This window comes from Enhydra lutris, unplaced genomic scaffold (genome assembly GCF_002288905.1).
Source record: "Enhydra lutris kenyoni isolate GAN:26980312 unplaced genomic scaffold, ASM228890v2 scaffoldscaffold69, whole genome shotgun sequence".
NCBI classification, from domain to species: Eukaryota; Metazoa; Chordata; class Mammalia; order Carnivora; family Mustelidae; genus Enhydra; species Enhydra lutris.
Window position 1 is genome coordinate 1,846,151 of NW_019154153.1, and position 19,613 is coordinate 1,865,763.

At 38.6% G+C, this 19,613-nt stretch overlaps 1 protein-coding gene across 1 annotated transcript in view; it reads left to right on the forward strand.

Moving 5' to 3' along the window:
• The first annotated feature begins 1,104 nt into the window (after positions 1 to 1,104).
• Positions 1,105 to 19,613, forward strand: part of LOC111159677 (decapping mRNA 1B) — a 53,697-nt gene continuing 35,188 nt past the window's right edge. The window contains exons 1-3 of the mRNA XM_022522249.1: positions 1,105 to 1,268; positions 7,637 to 7,677; positions 11,624 to 11,751. Coding sequence (XP_022377957.1) covers positions 1,119 to 1,268; positions 7,637 to 7,677; positions 11,624 to 11,751 — 319 coding nt within the window. The 5' untranslated portion in view covers positions 1,105 to 1,118. The remainder of the gene's footprint in view (positions 1,269 to 7,636; positions 7,678 to 11,623; positions 11,752 to 19,613) is intronic.

Here is a 19,613-nt window from a genome sequence, read left to right on the forward strand (position 1 = left end):
AATAACCATAGTTAGTCTATCTTTCTTTCAAGTAAAAATAGTGTCCCGTGAAAATAAAAATATTAGTTCAGCTTGCAACTCAAGCACAGAAGTGGTTTCCTAGGGACGAGTATGTGGTACTCTTGTGTTCAGCACAGGTGCTTTGCACATACTTCTTATTTTTTGACACAGAATTTTAAAAGTGTGGAGCGCCTGGGTAGCTCAGTTGGTTGAGCCGGGGGCTCTTGGTTTTTTTAGCTGAGGTCCTGATCTCACGGTGGGGAGACGAAGGGGATGTTTCTTTCGGGGATCAGGGCTCAGCGGGGAATCATGCTTCAGATTCTCACCCTCTGCCCCTCCTCCACTCGCACACCCGTTCGCTCTCTCGCTCTCAAAAAATAAATCTTTAAAAAGTGAAGCAAAAAGCTGAACTCTAATAAAATTAATAATTTTTACTGCTTTATGAGGAACACCCTCAAGCGACACTGACTTTTGCCGCGGTGCCCCGCCTTGAATCACTCTAAGACGCCTGACTTTTTACTCCCCATTGTTTTTGCACCACTGGTGCAAATGTCAACACAGTGAAAGAGGCAAAGAAATCTTAGTATTGTCATGAAAATAGTTTTCACATGGCAGACCCCTGGAAGGGTCTGTGGAATTCCCGGGGGGAATTCCGTACTTTGAGAACCACTGGGTGTTTGTACATACAGAAATCACAGTTCCCTTTCTCTTTAGTTACTAGCTTTTGACGTTTATTTATTATTACAGGTTTGATCACTGCACGCCAAAGACACTCCAAGGCGTCGAACACAACCAAGCGATACACCCAACCGCGCGTGCAGCTCCAAGGCTCATGTAAGAAGAAAACAGCGCTTGGGGAAGGGGACCCCTGGTTCAGACCTCTAGCCGGGGCTTGCGGTTGCCCCTGGCAACGATCGTCGGGGGCGGGAGCGCGGCCATCGATTAGTAATGTCTTGCGTCCGTCACCGGAGGTGGGGGCGGGGGCACGGCTGGAGAAGGAAGGCCTCCCCGGCCTTGCGGTCGCCGCGTGTTTTCGGTTGCGAGGCGGCTCGCTCGTTCTGCGATCTATTGAGAGTGGCTTCCGACAACCCTGGGTTGATGTCTGGGAGGGAGGGAAGATGGCGGCGGTGGCGGCGGGCGGCCTGGTGGGAAAGGGGCGCGACATCAGCTTGGCGGCCCTGCAGCGCCACGACCCCTATATCAACCGCATCGTGGACGTGGCCAGCCAGGTGGCTCTGTACACTTTCGGCCATCGGGCCAACGAGTGGGTGCGTGCGACGCGACGGGGCCGTGCAGGCAGGGCGAGGGTGGGGACGGGGTCGTCAGACTCGGGGCTCCAGAACCCAGTGAGGGGGAGGAGACGCTGACGTTCTGGAGGTGGATGGAGGTGGATGGTGGTGATCGCGGCCTGAGGCCTAAGTTGTGGCAGCTAGACCCCTAGGCCGGGGGTTTTGGGGGAGAGGGAGGCCGCTCTGAGAAGCCACCTGAAGTTGGGGAAAACACTTAAATATCTACGACACCCCACGTGGGGAGACCAGACGGATCAGGGACGGGACCCGGAGCTGAAGGAAGGAGGGGGACCTAATGCCTTGAGGGCGGAAGACTGCTGTAGTCTGAGAAAGTGAAGCAGGATTCTGTCACAGTGAAACGTGGCTGTAGGGGAGGCAGGGGTAGGGGACGAAGGAAAAAGCCGAGTTCTGGTTCTGGAACATCAGTCTTAGATGGGACGAAGAGGAGTCAGATCTTGGCAGAGGGGAGAAATTGAACTTGTGAACTCAGGAAATACACCGAGAAAAGAGCAAACATCGGCAAATAGAGGACAAAATGGGGGCTGGGTCTAACACTTCGAAGGAGGCTGCCCCTCTTGGAGATACCGTTACACCACAGCCTACCAAGACCAGAATGAGTTTGAAATTTGAGTCCTTTTGGGAGCCGAATTATTTAGTGCACTTCTCAAAGCAGAAACCCAATAAATAGCAATGGGATGAAATTTAATTTTCTTCACAATTACAATGGGGTAGGAGCATAAGACACTTGACTCCTTTGCAGGAATTACTGCTTGTGATTTTGGAACAACCCACTTGAATAGAGGGAAATGTAATTTTTCTTTTCCTCATAATTTTGTCCCAAATAATAATCCATCCATTACATAACCATCCATCATTTTAAAATAAGTTGGAAAACAGTATAAAAAACTGGACCAGGATGAATGAGTTTCAGGTGATTTTTAAATGTATTCTCTAAGACATCAAAATTCAATCAAGGAAAACATGCATATTGAACAAATTAATATTTTTTTTAACATTTGCATTCATTTACATAGCCCACTTCTCTCTAGTGTGGACCTTGACCACTCTGTAATTAAAAAACTCATCTGAAAATAATTAAGAGAAGTAAAAAGATTTTAACAAGAGGCCCTAGAATGGGAGAGATGAAAACAGTTTTACCCTAAGTTCTTTTTTTTTTTTTTAAGATGTTATTTATTTATTTGACAGAGACACAGCTAGCGAGGGAACACAAGTAGGGGGAGTAGGAGAGGGAGAAGCAGGCTCCCTGCTGAGCAGGGAACCTGGTGCAGGCCTGGATTCCAGGACCCTGGGATCATGACCTGAGCCAAAGGTAGACGCTTAAGGGCTGAGCCACCCAGGCGACCTATTACCCCAAGTTCTTAAGTTAGGAATTTTGCTGGAACAGAGCAAGGAATTTAGGTCTGTACTCCTAGTTGTCAAGCAGAAAAGGAAAATGGGGAGACGTCTTTAATATTCACCAGTCTGTAACACTTGGTCAGCAGAGAGCTTACTTATTTCCTCCTCATTTTCGGGGGAACTTGTCACCTGGGTCTTTATGTAAGGAACATAGAGCAATGTACTGGGTGATTTCATCAATGGCAATTTAGAAAAAATACAAAGATATTTTACATACTGCATTGCTATTACACTACTGTATAAGAAGATGCCAAAGGCATACTGTGTTAATTCTGTCAAGGTAATTTTGTGGGAGATAAAGAGTCGGATGTACAGTAATGTGAGCCTACCTGACAGTGGGATTAGAGTCTGAGGAATCTTGAGAAATTGTTAACATGTAGGGGACAGCATTCCTCTTGGAAAACAATTGTCTCCTATAGGCTTTTGACAGGATCTCTGTGATAGATACCTGTTCAGATAGTTAGAGGTTTATTAGATAGCCAGTAAAGTCCTTCTAAAGCCTCATCAAAAGGTAGAAGTGTCACAATGCATTATTTACAGGAGTTATGTTTTCCTGCTTCCTGGACTTGTTGCCTTCAGACAGGGCATAATTCATTCAGTAAAAGGTCATTCTTTCAAAGTACTAATCTTCAAGGCTGTGGTAGCCAGAAAAAAGAGACCTCGTTCAGATGCAGAGCAGTTGCTGAGGGTGAACAGTTTGTCACCCCTGACTCCATACGCCATCACTCAGGGCCTCTGGATGAGAGCCTTTTGAACATAAACCTACTGAAAGCAGAAAGAACATTCTTGAGGTTGGAAGTGAAAGTATATGCAAGAAAGCAGATGGGAGGTAAAGAAGGGGAGTTCTTACTACACTGAAATAGATGAAGAATGACTTCAGGCGTTCAGAGCAGGAGGTATTAGGAATGAAGGGTAGACAGAAAATGAGGTGTTTGAAGGAAGGATTAAGAAAGATTATGTCATGCCTGGAATAGGAATTTAACAGAACTACTTCCCATTCATAATCTGGAAAGATTGCTCCCCGCAAGTACCTACATGTCATTTGAAGAATGGATTTTCACCTCTCAGTCCTTAGAGCAGTGGTTTGTAGCTAGTTTTGCTTTCGTCTCCAGGGAACATTTGGCACAGTGACCAGAATTTTTGGTTGTCACACTAAGAGGGAACATACTACTGGCATCCAAAGGATGGAGGTCGGGGATGCTGCTAAATATCCTTTACACAGGCCGAGCCGCCATGACAAAGGTTTATCTGGCCCCAAATGTCAGAAGTGCTGAGCTTGAGCAACTGCCTTAGTGTGACTGTTGTCCTGTTTCTAGCTAGTGTTTTTAAGTTTCCCTGTGTATCAAAATCACTTGGGGGTTTAAAAAGTGTAACTTGCCAGATGAGTATCTCAGGATGTGAAGTCCAGGCATTGCTCTGTTAAAGACTTCATAGGTGACTTACATGCTATGTGCATGATTGAGAGAGGTTTATGGGGATAAATGGAGGCCTACTTTTTGATTGTGTTAACATAGATAATTAGTAATATAGAGATTGCTTTGGGTGGTTTCAAAAGTGTCAAATGCTGTACCGAGTCCCAATAATTTGCCACCTAACACAATTTTATATTCCATCTTACTATTTTAAATTTTGATCTGCTTAATTTTTTAATACATGTTAGATTTTATAATAGAGCGTAATATTAAATCATTAAATTGTACTTTTAAAATTCTAGCTAAAATTCCCCAGGACTATAAACTAGTAATTTAACATAGAAGTCCTCCTTGCCTGGAGGATCTAATAAAATCTTGTTCTAACTATACTCCAAATCCCCAAACCTAAGCTTTGCCCTGAAAGGGGAAAAAAAAAAAATCTGGTTACCTTGGATAACACTGGAGTGGCCAGGAAAATGCATCAGTTTGAGCTGTTTCAACCTTGATAGATCATAATTTATATTTCCAAAGCCCCTTTTATCCAGGTATAATAGAGCACTTAAAATACGTTTTTTAATCAAAAGATCTGAGTGGTACAGGCTAGTTATCTCTTTTCAATGAAGAAACAGAGACATGGAATAATAAACTGGTTAGCCCCATGTGACCTGGCAAGAATCCCACTCCAGGTATTCATAATCAAGTTTTAAGAAATCCCCTGTACACGTTAGTGCTGCCGACAGTGCTCCTGGTGGGCAAAGTACACAGTGGATTTTGTTTGGTGCAGACTTTCCTAGTTATGCGTCTGGATCCCAAGGAAAACTCTGGAAAGCTGTTGCTTGATGTTTATTCTACAGGGAGACCAGGCCTGTGGTATTGGGCTGTGGGAGTCTGCCCTGAGGCAGTCGGGGAATTTCAAACTTTTTAAGAACCTGTTGCAGTTGAAGGAGGCCACAAATTCGTTAACACTTTCAATCAAGAGGTGGGGTCCATTACCTTGAGGGCACTATGCTAAGTGAAATAAGTCAGAGAAAGGTACTGATATTGTTTGATTTCACTAATATGTGGAATCAAAATAAATTGCATGTTGCAAGTTGGGAAGACAATTTTAGGACATGCCTTTTACATTTCTGATTCTGATTTTTCAAAACTGAAACTGGGCATTAAGTCTTTTTTTCTTTTTTAAGAAAAGGTAGTTTCCGTTGCTACTTCAGGAGGAAGGGAAGCAAGTCAAAAGCTATTAGCTTTATGTGTTTGGATCGCTAAGATGAAAAAGTCTGAGGTCAAATACTGGAAGAACAGAAGTGTTTGGCCTTGCAGCGAGTGGTCCTCGCAATTCGTGTTCCTTAACCTGTATCTCTGTTTCAACTTCTTATCAATGTAGCAAATAATACTGGATATTTAACTTTTACACATTTATTCTTGAAGGTTCTGTGGACTGTAAATACTTGCCAACTGTAGTGGTTGAACTTCAGGAATGCCTACAAATTTTAGACTGTTTGGGTAGTATTTATTGTTCTATAGAGGCCATTTTCTCAGTGATTAATATTGTGGCAGTTTAGGTAATTCTTACCACTTAAAGTGCACCCAGCATATAGATTTCTCAACAGATAAGAATTAACCATGTTTGTGTACACGAGGAAAGGTAAGTCAAAATGTTTCTGTATCTTTTTTTTTTTTTTTTTCATTTCGACTCTGTATTTTTCAAAGCATAGTGGAAAAGGGCCACACTTGAGAAGTAAGGATATTTTTCACAGGACGCTGAAGTGATTTATACAAACTTTATAATAAATCCATTTTAAGGATGAACTGTAATTTTCTTACCAATGTGTATGTATTAGAGAAAAGATTGACTAAAATTGTTCTGTTATAAATTCTTTATTTCTAATTACATATTCTATTATGAGGAGTAAAATTCTTGTTGCTGAGTAATTTAATATCCATTTGCTCTTAAACAACAGTGTTTGGTGGGGCTCCTGGGTGGCTCAGTGGGTTAAGCCTCTGCCTTTGGCTCAGGTCATGATCTCAGGGTCCTGGGATGGAGGCCCCCATTGGGCTCTCTGCTCAGCAGGATGCCTGCTTCCCCCTCTCTCTTTGCCTGCCTCTCTGCTGCTTGTGATCTCTCTCTGTCAAATAAATAAATAAAATCTTTAAAAAAATTGATTAAAAAAAAAACAGTGTTTGGTGATGTTTGACATAATTTGGGACATCATGGATTTTGATTTCAGGACTCCTAGTACAGTTCTTTGGGCAGAGAATGTTACTTAACTGAGGCAGCCGTTTTCACATAGCGTACATCACAATCACCTGACAGCTTAATGAACATGAGGTTGCTGGGCATCACCCCTGTAGTCTGAGTCTGTAGGTCTGGGGAGTAGCCCAATAATTTGCATTTCCATCAAGTTCCCAAGTGATGCTGATACTGCTGATGTGGGGTCTATACCTTAAGATCCACTGGAGTAAGGTGACCAAGAGAATTGCCGAAATTACTTGAGCATGTGAGGGGATCATGCTTCCAATGTTTTATGTGCCTTTAAAAAGTTATCATTTAATATTATATATACCCTTGTTCTTAAAGAGTGCATTTTCCCCCAAAACTACAGAGTACTTAAATTTTGAATAATTTTCATAATAGAGATTAATATTTAAATATTAGGAGGTTAGCTAGAATGGGGAAACTAAACCATGTAAGTAGCAAATGTACCTTTTAAATTCTGCATTATAATAATCTAATGACTAGCTAAAACAAAACTTTTTTTTAAGTACATATTGTACTAATGAACATTTTCACCAGGGCCTGGGCTCCTGTCTTCGGAGAGATGGAAGAGAGCCTTTCCAAATGAACTGAAATGATAGTTCATCACTTTCGCTTTACCACTTAACCAGTTTCTCTCAGGCAGATTTCTTGAGTCCGAGCTTAGCAATGTTTCTAACTTGATTTCAAAGATCCGGTAGAGACTCTAAATATTCCACACCACGTTGGTGATTAATTTGTCTGAAAACTACAGCATCGTTGCTCTCTTCTGTGCTGTAGTCGAAGTCGGGTCATTGACAGAAGATCTGCTCTCCTTGGTGACAGGATATGGCAATAGAAGATGAACCGAGAAAATAAAGAGGGGGATAATGAAATGCAGACACTAGTGACTTCTGTAGCCACGTACCCAGGTCACAGGGTAGAGGACAAGGCAGCACACTTATCTCCTCTTTCAAAGGAAATCCGTGGAGTGTATTTATTTTTGTATTGCTTTAGCCAGAGGTGTATTGCTGTCCCTGTCTTTGGTAAAGAGAGAGAATGATGGTTTATTTCGTGAATGACAAAAGTAGAAGGACTGCTTCCTGCTGCCTAATGAGCAGAGCCACAACCTGGCTGAAAACCTGCCTTTCTCCTTTCCCTAAGAATAAACCCTCCTGTTCAATGGATTTGGCCTTACTTAAAACTGACTATTCTCTAACTTCTGTGAAAGTGCCTATTAATGAAGAGAATATACACATTTTGCTGTTTTGTTTTGTTTTGTTTTTTAGGAAAAGACTGATGTGGAAGGAACCTTATTTGTTTACACAAGGTAAGAGCATTTTACTTTTATGAAGAAACTGACAGTCTTTGGAAGAATATTTTAATTCAGTTGTGTTGCTCTTCAAATGTAGTTTTATTTCACAGAGAAGTGAAAAAACCTGAATCTTGGTTTGAAGTTATTAGTGATACAAGGAAGGGAATCCTGAGTAATGTCACCTGGTATAGTATGAGGAATACTAATTTCAGAACGTAATTTAAACTCCAGTATTGAAGAACTTAAATCTGTGTTCTTTTTAAAACAGTATTAAATATTTATCCTTTAATTCAAATGAGTAGTACAGAGTCCTTGAATGTAATGCATTGGCAAGAAGCTAGAAGTACACTATTAAGAATATTAGATATTTTAATTACTATTTGGAAAAAGGTTTTATTGGTCACTCCCCCCACCCCCTGTCATTGATTCTTTAAAGAAGTGTGCTCCAAAATTAAAGATGTCTTTGAGTCCTCTATTATATAGTTAATAGAGTATATTTCAGGATAAATTTGATAAATTCATGTTTTTTGTCATTTGTATCAGAAATTGTTAATATCACATAGTATGCATATTGTCTTAATAGTTCAATGTTTTATTCATAAAACATTCACGTAAACTGTCCATCATTTTCAGTGGGAGGACGAAGATAAACTACAAAGGGCTAATACAAACCCTTCTAGAGCTAACAGCTTCATTGGGGAGACAGAAAATGCATGTGTGTGCATGTACACACACACATTTTTTTTTACACTTTCACATTTAAAGGTAAACCACCCCCCCAAGAATAAATAAAAATAACCAAAAAATAAAGATAAGTCCCAACAGATAGCCTATTCTTAGCTCCAGTTGATAGGTTATATGGAATGAATGGGCTGCTGTGATTATGGAAGGCTTTATCGAATTGGTGCGTCTCAAGTAGGCATCAGGGATAAGGTAGCACTTGCACAGAAGAGAGGGAAGGGCTGTCTCAGCAGGAAGGATGGAGAAAGCTGAGGCATAGGACCTAGTGTGGTGAAGGGACAGTAAGGAAAATGACTTTTGGCTGCAGAGAATTTATCCTGGTTTATATCAGTTAGAAGACAGTAAAGGTAAAGAGATTTTGCTGGCTTGGAATGTCAGACCAGGGATTTTACAATTTATTTTCTTAGCAGTAGGGAGTCACTGAAGGTTTATGAACAGGGAAGTAACAGAGTTATGGCAAAGTGTATGGGAACAGTCAGTGTATTAGCATTATGAGGATGCACTGGTTCTAGAAGAAGTTGGACTTAGAACAATGAGAAGATTGTTGCAGTGGAGTAGATATGAGATGATGAGAGTATGAACTAGAATGGTAGAAGCTGAGACTGAACAAATTTCTTGAAAGATTGCACATATAGAAGGAATGATGAAATTAAAAAAACCAACTAAGATTTTGAAATAGAAGACAAAGAATGACAGAACCATAAGCAGAATAGAAAGATAGGAGGTGGAGAATCTGGTTTGAAGATAATTTTATTTTGAAATAATGATTTTGGTGTAATAGCAGGCATTTGAATGAGCTGCCAGGTTCCATAGGCCGGGTTAGGGATGGGGATACAGAGCTTCAAGTCATCTGCCTTAAACAGGTCATTGAAGCCATGAGAGTACAAGTATTCTCTGAAGGAGAAGAAAGTGATGAGGGCTAGTGGTTGAGTTTTCAGGACCAGAGATACAGAGAAGAGTCAGCCTTATGGACACAAGCAAAATGAGAATGTTGCAGAGAGGCAGGTTGCAGGCCCAGCGCAAGGATGGCAGAAGAGTGTGTCAGTGGAGGCGGAAGCCACAGCGGGAGTGGAAAGAAAGGAACGGATGGGCAAGACCATTGGAGTAGGTAGAGGAGGTTGGTTTATTAGAAAAGTGGTGGGAGTGCCTAAGAGCCATTGGCTGCTTTGGTTTACATTATGTTCTGAAATATTCTGAAACACCAGAGCATAACACTGAGTATAGACTACTCTTGAGAATTCTCAAGTGTGAAAAGAAAACCAAATGGATAAACTCTGATTTATACCAAGCACACACACACACACAGTGCATTTCTCATTCATTTCATACAAGTATTACTCTTTTGAGAAGTGAAAGAAAAGGTGTATTAATATATGCTAATGATTGGTTTTAGGGATTTTTAGTAGGTGCTCTCTCTCTCTTTCTCTCTCTCTCTCTCTGTTTTTGACTGCAAAAGATTAACAGATTATACAAGTATTTTCTCTTTTGTACCCAAACCAAATGAAGGTTTGCATTTTCAAGTATTTCTTAATATACTCTGAGTTCCAAATGGAACTGTCAGTTCAACCATTAGGTAGAGAAACAACTCTTTCCCTATTCCTTAAACTCTTCCCCAAATCTAACTCCTCAAGAATAGGAGCTTTCCCCATCTCCCCTCTTGCCCGGGGGTGGGCCATCAGATAGATGCCAGATTCTAACATGTTGAGGTCTTTCCTCAGTAGAGAATGACAGAAAGCTCATAAAAGTCAGAGGGGAGTTTTTAGTACAGGTAATGGAGTTGCTGGTGATAATATTTTGACTTCTGTTATGGATATTGCTTTGGAGGAACTGGCACATTCATCCCCCGAGTCTATTTTATAAATTATGAGATGGTATAGTAACCATACCATTAGAGAGGTGAGGTCCTGTTGTGATAATGAACTACCCGAAGAATCAAATTCTGATTCGTATAGAAGTACCTAATCCCATTAAAATTTTTTTTTCTTTATTTCCTCCCATGGCTTGCTTTCTGTAATAGAGAGTTCATAGAGACACCCACTGGTGATTTTTGAACTTGACACTTCCAGAGGACCCTCTCTGTGAGAGATCTTGGGAACTCTTTCCTTCTTCCTTGGAATTTAGGTTGAAATGATTATTGTGATTCTTTCTAATATTGATCATATGCCCACCACTGCTTTACCTTTTTGTAAAATAAGTTAGGCAAGGATTGGCTTCCATCAAGTTTAAATTTGGAGGTCTCAAAATTCTGTAGTACTGTAGCTGTATTTTACTTCGTTAGTAGCATCAAATGGCTAATTTGAAATAAAACTGAAACATAAACACCTTTTCTTCCTATCGCTCAGAACATTTCTGTGGGTTGGTTACCCTGCTGCCCTAGTTTAAAGTAAATAAATGAATTCTGCTCGCTTCAGTTTCAGCGTAGAAGCATTTGGTGTTTCATTTGTCACCAGAAGTTGCACAGTTGGATTACTATATGGCTGTCACCCAAGAGTAGACAAATGCACATGTAGTTGTTAGAGTTACACTCTGTGTAATTTGGGTTCTGCCTGACAGAGAGTAGGCACTGAAGGTTTATTCACTGAAACGAAAAATAAGTCACTAAATGACACACTGTTAAGGAGGAAAAACTTTTATAGTAGTTTATCTATGAAGTTGTTTCCTTTATGAGGAAGACAAAATGGCTGCTTCTTGAATTAAATTCTATGATCTTTTAATTGTACTGTATCTCATCACGGGTTCGTTGACCCAGAGGGGCATCATTTCTTTAAGAGATTTTACAGCTTCAATTTCAAACCAACACTAACATTTTCTATGAAAAATTTTTTCGTATGATTGTGATGTGCACTCAAGATTCTTTAAAAGTATCTGTTCGTAATTTTTTTTAAGTGGTTAATATTTCTGCCTAGGAATTTACAACCTAGAGAGGGAGGCAAGATACCTATACACACATGGCTAAATAAGTAGGACTTGCTTTTGCCAAAGGGACAGACAGCAAGGGCAGTCACACTGGTTATATTACATATGAAGTAGTACATGAATTAGTACATTAGTACTGTTAACCAATAGTAAAGAATCATTGGTTTTTATGTGTACAGTCTGCACAAAGCTGTATATACATACAAAAAGATTGAGAGGCATATTCAAATAGTAGTTCTACTGAAGTGTACTTCTGTGGAATAATTTGTCTTTTGATATCATCCCCACCCCTTGCGATTTTTAGGTCTGCTTCTCCAAAGCATGGGTTCACCATTATGAATAGGTTGAGCATGGAAAACAGGACAGAACCCATTACTAAAGACCTGGATTTCCAGCTCCAGGATCCCTTCCTTCTCTACAGAAATGCCAGATGTGAGTCTTTCTTAATGCATTGGGTGGTTTTATTTCTGCAGTTTGGCCAAGTGTTTAAAATTGTACAGTAGATGTCTTTGTGTTTGTGTCAGCATCAGTTAACTTAGGAAATACGCAAGTCCAGTTAAGGGGATTGCTCCTACCTCACGAAAGTTTCAGTGAAAACAATGTGAATAGGAAGATGTAAGTATTTGAACCCTGTCTTCTGCAGCTAGACTTGTTTGTAGTGTGAACCCATCAGAGATCTTAAACCTGAGTATGGCTGAATGAGACAAATTCTTGGTCAGGATACCGCAGAGGGACAGACACATAGGCAGTGCTGCAGGCACAGAATTGATGATTTAGCTAGTGGCACTATTTCCTTGTGTATCACTTCTGACTTAGCATCCTGCTAGGTTATTGGAGAAAGAGGGCCATATTCTAGATTGCCATCTTTTGAACACCTAGTAGACGAAAAACCAAAGTCCAAAGAGTTTTGGTCATTACGAATTTTGTAAACTTTGAAATGTTGAAGTTATACTAGGTAACTAAATGGTCCTTGTCTGATTTGATACAAGGTGTAGCAATCGCCTGTTCAGTAGTCTCTCTCCATTTTACTCTTGTGATTGTCTGACCACTTGTGTTGGACTATTGGGCAACCCAGAGAAAATTTGATGAAAAATACATGAACTGCAGGAGCATCTCCATACACAGAAAATGAGAGCATACTTAAAAATAAATCATATGTGCCTGCGCGTGATCTGTGCTTTGTGCATAACTTACAGAAAGACCTGGCAGTTAAGAAGTGTTTTCCATACATTTTCCACCGTGCTTGTGAGATCAAGATACAAGAATTTGGCAACTGTATACTATTCAGTATAATTTTAATAATCAATGTAATCCAAATAATATTTAATGCTTTAATTCCAGTGAATTGTTTTGTTTTGAAATAAATATAGCATTTTAACTTATGATTATATTCATATATAATCAAGTTGTCATGATAAGTGGTCATCTGTTATTTAGAGAATTACAGTTAAGTTTTTATGAGAAAAAAAGCCATTAAAACCGTAACATGACTTAACCAATGGTAAGTCCTGTGAAATGAAAAATTTAGTAATATAGGAAAATATTTTGTTGTTTACTCCTATTTCTTTGCTAGGAGTGAAGTTAAATCAATTGTAGTTTATAGTTATTTGAATTATTTGTATGTTTATAGTTATGTCAGGTTTATTTATTTTTTTAGATTATTAGAACGTGTCAAATAATCACAAAAGTAAATATAAAATAAATGAATATCAGTGACTTATAATAATCATTTTTGGTTGTTCTTATTTTGGATAAATACATGGTCTAGTCAGTATAGATAGTATTTTATTTTAAATTCTTATCACCATATTACAGATAATATATCATATTACATACTGTATCAAAAATATAAAAATACAAACTTTCTTTAATGTGATTGATTTTTAAAAATACCTTTCCTAAGTCCCACATGGTTTATCTGGTAGGAAATAGAGTTTGGGTGTAATAAACATATAAAGCCTCACCTTGGCTCCAGGCCTCTGCTATCTAATATGGTAGCCCCCAGGTGCGAGTGGCTACGGAGCGCTGGACGTGTGGCCAGTCTGAATTGAGCTGTGCTATGAGTGTACAATACACACTGATTTGCAAAGACTTAGTACCAAAAAAGAATGTTAAAAAAAGTCTCATTAATAATTTTATATTGATTTATCTGTTGAAATGATAATATTTTGAATCTATTGAGTTAAATAAAATATATTATTAAAATTAATTTCACCTGCTTCTTTTAATTTTTTTATTTAAAATTACTTGTGTGGCTCACATTTGTGGTTCACCTTATATTTCTGTTGAACAGCACTGTTCTAGGCATTTTCATTTATTGTACCATATTTCATAATCACAACTTTGTAGGGCAGACATTTTCACTGTCATTTTGCATATGACAAAAGTGAGGCTCAATGAGATGACAGACCTGACAGAAACCTGTAAATTCTGTGCTTTTTTTTCTACATCATCTGTATTGTTCTCTGCACTATTAAACATGAATGCAAATTGAAAGCAGCCTTCTGGATGCATAACAAAATATTTCTAATGAATTTCCATAAGAAAGGAATGAAATCAGTTGAAGAGCAAAGAATGGAAGGGAATGGATCTATTTGCCTTTCTGGGTTTATTTGCTTTTTATTTTCTCCTTAATATCTGGTACTAATTGCCTTTGCAGCCATAGTCTTTAGTTTTAGTTACTTGTAAAAGCCTTTTCAGTCTCTGCCATCAAAGGTTCACAGGAGTGTTTACCCCAGGTTGCTTTCAAAGTCTCAGGTACCTCTCAAATGTTTCTAAAGAATTCAAATACTTAATGTTAAAATCCTATATTCTTTAATAACATATAGATCATCCTTTGAACAATGAAGCCAGCTTCACTCAAGAATGGTTTTTAAGGGGTACCTGTGTGACTCAGTTGTTAAGCATCTGCCTTTGGCTCAGGTCATGATCCCAGGGTCCTAGGATCTAGCCCCACATCGGGCTCCCTGCTCTGCAGGAAGCCTTATTCTCCCTCTCCCTCCACCCCTGCTTGTGTTCCGTCTCTTGCTGTCTCTCTCTCTCTGCGTCAAATAAATAAATAAAATCTAAAAAAAAAAAAAAAAAAAATGGTTTTTAACACTCTGTACCCCTCAAGACCTATATAATCAAGAACTTCTCTGTCTAGTGTTGGCATTTCACCTTGGCCTAGGTATGTCATAGGCCATATGTTAACAGGTAGAGTTGATTTAGGTTTGTGGTGAGTTTTCTCATAGACTGTTTTAGATTCACTAAGTTAAAAAAAAAAAATTAATACCTAGGGAGACAATTATCCCTGTCTTGGATTAGATGAACTTAGAAGATCAAAATCAAGGAGTAAAAATCTTAAAATTTCTTCATTTAATTAAAAAAAAGGATGTTTAATAAATAACTAACTTTGAATTTGACCAAACACAAAATACATGGTTTTATTACATTAAAGGATTTATGGTTTTTAAGCTTGGTTGTAATTGGGTTTGATTTATATAAACTTATATGTAAGGTAGATGTTAATTAAGGACAGAAATTCATTTATTCAACAAATATTTATTAAGCATTTACAGTCCACCAGCCACTACGTCAAGGCTTTATATGGGTTATTTAACTCTTGTAACTTTTTCTTGGAAATGCTGTTATTCTTGTTTTATAAAGGAGGAAACTGAGATTAAAGAGATTTAAGTCATTTATTAGGGTCCATGACAATTTTGAGATGAAAATAGCATTTGAACTGGGAAAGCCTACTTTATTTTTTATTTTATTTTCTTTAAGATTTTATTTATTTATTTGAGAGAGAGAGACAGAGAACATGCATGACGGGGTGGGGGGGAGGGTCAAGGAGAGAGGAAGAAGGTGACTCCCCACTGAGCAGCGCAGGGGGAGAGGGGGCATGCTGGGCTCCATCCCGGGACCCTGAGATCAATGACCTGAGCCGAAGGCAGATGCTTAATTTACTGAGCCACGCAGGCACCCCAAGAAAGTCTTACTTTAAAAGCCCAGGCCCAGGGGCTCCTGGGTGGCTCAGTGGGTTGAAGCCTCTGCCTTCGGCTCAGGTCATGATCCCAGGGTCCTGGGATCGAGCCCCGCATCGGGCTCTCTGCTCAGCAGGAAGCCTGCTTCTCCCTCTCTCTCTCTCTGCCTGCCTCTCTGCCTACTTGTGATCTCTGTCTGTCAAATAAATAAATAAAATCTTTAAAAAAAAAAAAAAAAAAGCCCAGGCCCAACCAGTGAAAGTACTAATACATATGAATGACACATTTGAGCAAGATTTAACTTTTAAGAAATACTTAATCTTTTTATTGCACACTCCAAAGTTTAAAAAACAAGTTTGTTTTTCTTTAAGTTGAGAATCTCTTATATTTTAGTTATTAGAGAGGAGAATATCAAATAAAAACTAATGTAATGAAAAGCTGAATTTGACCATTTCTTTTCTGTTATAGCCCTTTAGCAACCATTTCCTGTATTTTCCATTTCATAGCTAAATAAGCTTGTATTTTCCCAAATATATCATAAGATTTAAGATAGTACAGACAGCAGAGGCAGGTAGATTTCAGAGTTAGACCAACATGTTGAATATACCATTGTCTGTGGCTACAGGAGTCGAATGAAATTCTTTTAAGCTGCTTGATTTCATTGCAGACATAAACCTGCAGCTTGGAGAAAATGATAAAAGGCAAAATCAAGATATTTAAGATCAAACTTGTTTTAGAAACTCTGCCTCAGTTTTAAAGTGAATTTACCATATTGGGTACTTTTGTATTCAGAAAGAAATACAATTTAAATCCTTTACTGACATTTGTAGACTCTGGGAAAAACTGTTATAAACAATGGAATATGGTATGCTAAATGAAAATGGTAATTATCTTCAGTCCTCTTTCAAACAGGCCATGTCCTAGCAGTTCCCTTTTAAAGTAATTGCTGGACTTTGGTAAAACATGGCATATTGAATACATTCCTGTGGTTCTCCTAAAACTGTTGAAATGACAATAAAGGAATAAAAAGAGACATAAACCTACAAGGGTGGAGGATGCATTTCATGAAAAAGATGGAAGAAACAAGAAAGAGGAAGGCATGCTGTGATAGTTTTATTATTCATAATGTATTAACTTTGCCTCCCTGCAGAAGATTATAAATCTCTGTTCTGTTGTGTCAGACTTGAATACAAGATTTTCCCCCCAGCCCCCGCCACTGATCCACCCTCCAGGAGGGTTGAACTCAAGTATGGCTATGTGAATTGCTTTGGCCAGTAAAATGTGGGTAGAAGTAGTTTGTATCATTCTGATTAGTTACTTGAACTAGTTCATGATTCACCATGTCTCTTTTCTTTCTGCTATGAAGACCAGCAATGTTCTAGGCAGAGGCTGCTCTGTCAGCCTGGGTCCTAGAATGAAGATAACATGGCACAGAGGTAAAGTGAGCCATGATGGACATGTAATGTGTACAAAAAATAAATCTTTATCACTGAAAGTCATTGAGATTTTGGGGGTCATCTGTTACTGAAGCATAATTGGGCCTGTTATGATGGATACATAAGCCATCCAGGAAACAGGGGATCCAAACACTGAATAGAGGTAAAAGAATTCTGAGAACAATGATCAAGAGGAATCCCATAATGACCCCTGTGCAACAGAAGATCAGTCAGTCTAAATTAAAGTATAAGGATAAAGGGCTTCAGGAAGGGTGTCCAAGAAAAACTTTACAACTAATACTTTGAGTCTGTTGGGACATTTATAGTTTCTTGTTAAGAAAGTTTGGTGATGCTATAGAAACATTAGAAACATTGGAGAGAGGGAGGGAAAAATACAACAAAAGGAGTCAATTCTTAATTCCTAGGAACACAAAATATTGTAGAAGAAAGAAAAAATTATAGTATACTATATGGCTCTGCAGATTAAAATAATTATATAAATATTATATGACTTTAAATTATGTACATGTATTATTTTGATAATTATCAATTTTTAAAAATTGGATAGCAGAATAACATTCATAGAAACAATATTTTAATTGGTGGTTAGATTTCTAAGTCAACTAACAAGTGTTTTCTTAGCCCATTGTGCACATACTGAAGAGTTGCACAGTAACATTATAATGATGCACATATGAAATATAGCACTAGTATGTATAGCATTATTTCTGTAGAAAAATTAACTCAAGAGTAAAACTTAGGCATATCCCCAAAAGTGTAACTTCCTTAGCTGCAGGGCTGAAGTCCTGTAGTGCTCATTTGTAGTAACAGATTATTTGTAAGGCTAAATATTCATATGAATTATATTTTAGCATGTTTGGTAATAGTAAAGTTAACTGAAGCTTTCTCAGACAATTGTAGTGGTTCTGCTGCTTTCTCCTCCTTTCCCTTCCCACATTCATTCCAGTTCAGGCTTTTCATTACCTGTTACTTGGAGGTATTTCATAACACCTTATAACAAAAAGGGATTAAGCTTCCAGCACCAGCCAAAATATAGTAAGTTCACTATCAGACATCTCTCTCACTGTTTAGAACTAAGAGTTCTAAATACAAAAAGCAACTAAGTGAAGATTCTGAAAGTAAACAACAGTCCTGTTGGGAAGGGAAATCAAAATCTGAAGAACAATCAGTATGGTGATAAATTTCTGCATTTTATTCTTTTCTTATCTCAAGATGGTGACTCAAGAGTGTGCCAAGTTGCAGAACTATGGACAAGAACAACAAAAACTAAGAGAAACCCCTCTTTTTATTTTGGGAATTGGAGAAATGGACTCCTGTAAGCTACAAAGTATGAAAAGAGTCTCCTTCTTTCCTCCTTTTTTCTCTCCTAGCCCTACCCTGAAGCCAGTTGCAGTGCAAAGCTGAACTGCCACTGTGGCAATGATGGTTGTGGCAAAGTCACCTAAAGATCCCAAGAAATGTCCTGTCTCTGCCACAGTAATTGGAAACCACTGCCCCTGTGGTCTAAAGACTTGTAGGGGTAGCGGGGGGTGGGGGGGTTCCCATTATATATTTTTATCTTTCTTTTGCTTCACCCTGTGAGCATCCCAAACTATGCAGACTGCCTGACTCTGATAAGCCAAAACTCAGAGACGTCTTAACTTTATAGCCAGAAGTCTGGGGAAAGGGGCCCCTAAGAGCTGGAGAGTTGGGCAGATTCTAGAGGAGAAAGCTGAATAAGATTTCCTAATTCTGATTATGAACTGACACAAGTCCTGATCTCACCTGTGAGGTTCACATACATGTAACAAAGACAGACATAGCAAAGTCTTTGAGAACGCACCTAAATATATATATGGCAGACACAGCTTTGAAATGGAACTGACATGGGAACCATTTCCCATAAAGGGCAAGAGAGAACTTCCTATCTAAACCTAAATGAATTGGACACCTTCTCAAACAAAACAAACAATTTTTGGAGAGTTTTAAGAGTACCTGGAATCTCAAAATGTAACCAAAATGTTGGACATTTGGAACAGTCCAAAATTGCTAATCTTGCAAAGAACCAGGAAAATCTGATCAACTCTCAAGGAAAACCCAGCCAGTATTTACTACCCTGAGATGATCTAGGTATTGGAACTATAAGACAGTGGCTTCAAGACAGTTATTATAACTATGCTCCATAAGGTAAAACTGAATACTCTTAAAATGAATGTAAAGAGAAATTCTCAGCAGAGAAATAGGTATGAAAAGAACCAAATGGATAATTTGGAACTGAATAGTACAGTATTCACTGGACCCTTAATAGCAGAATAGAGATGATAGAGGAATGAAAAGTCAGCAAATTCAAAGACAGATCAGTAGAAATTATCCAGCCTGCAGAATATAGAGGAAACCGATCAAAACAAAACAGAACAAACAAAAACAGGGCCTCAGAAACCTGTAGGACAATATCAAAAGGTCTGAGTTTGTGTCACTGGAGTACAACAAAAGGAGAAAAAGTTTTGGTTAGAAAATTTTTGAAGAAATAATAACTGAAAACTTTCCAATCTTGGTGAGACACAAATATATGGAATTAAGAAACTCTATGAACCCCAAACAGGATAAATGCAAAGAAAACCATGCCTCTTAAACATCATAAACTGCCAAAAAATAAATAAAAAAAAAAAAATCAGAAAGCAATCAGAGAAAAATGATACATATGGAGGAAGAACGTTTTGAATGACCACAGATTTCTCTTCAGAAACCATAAAGCCTGGAAGACAGTGGGACAACATTTCAAAGTGCTGAAATAAAAGAACTGCCAACTAGAATTCTATTTCCAGTGAAAATATTCCTCAAGAATGAAGGTGAGGGGCGCCTGGGTGGCTCAGTGGGTTAAAGCCTCTACCTT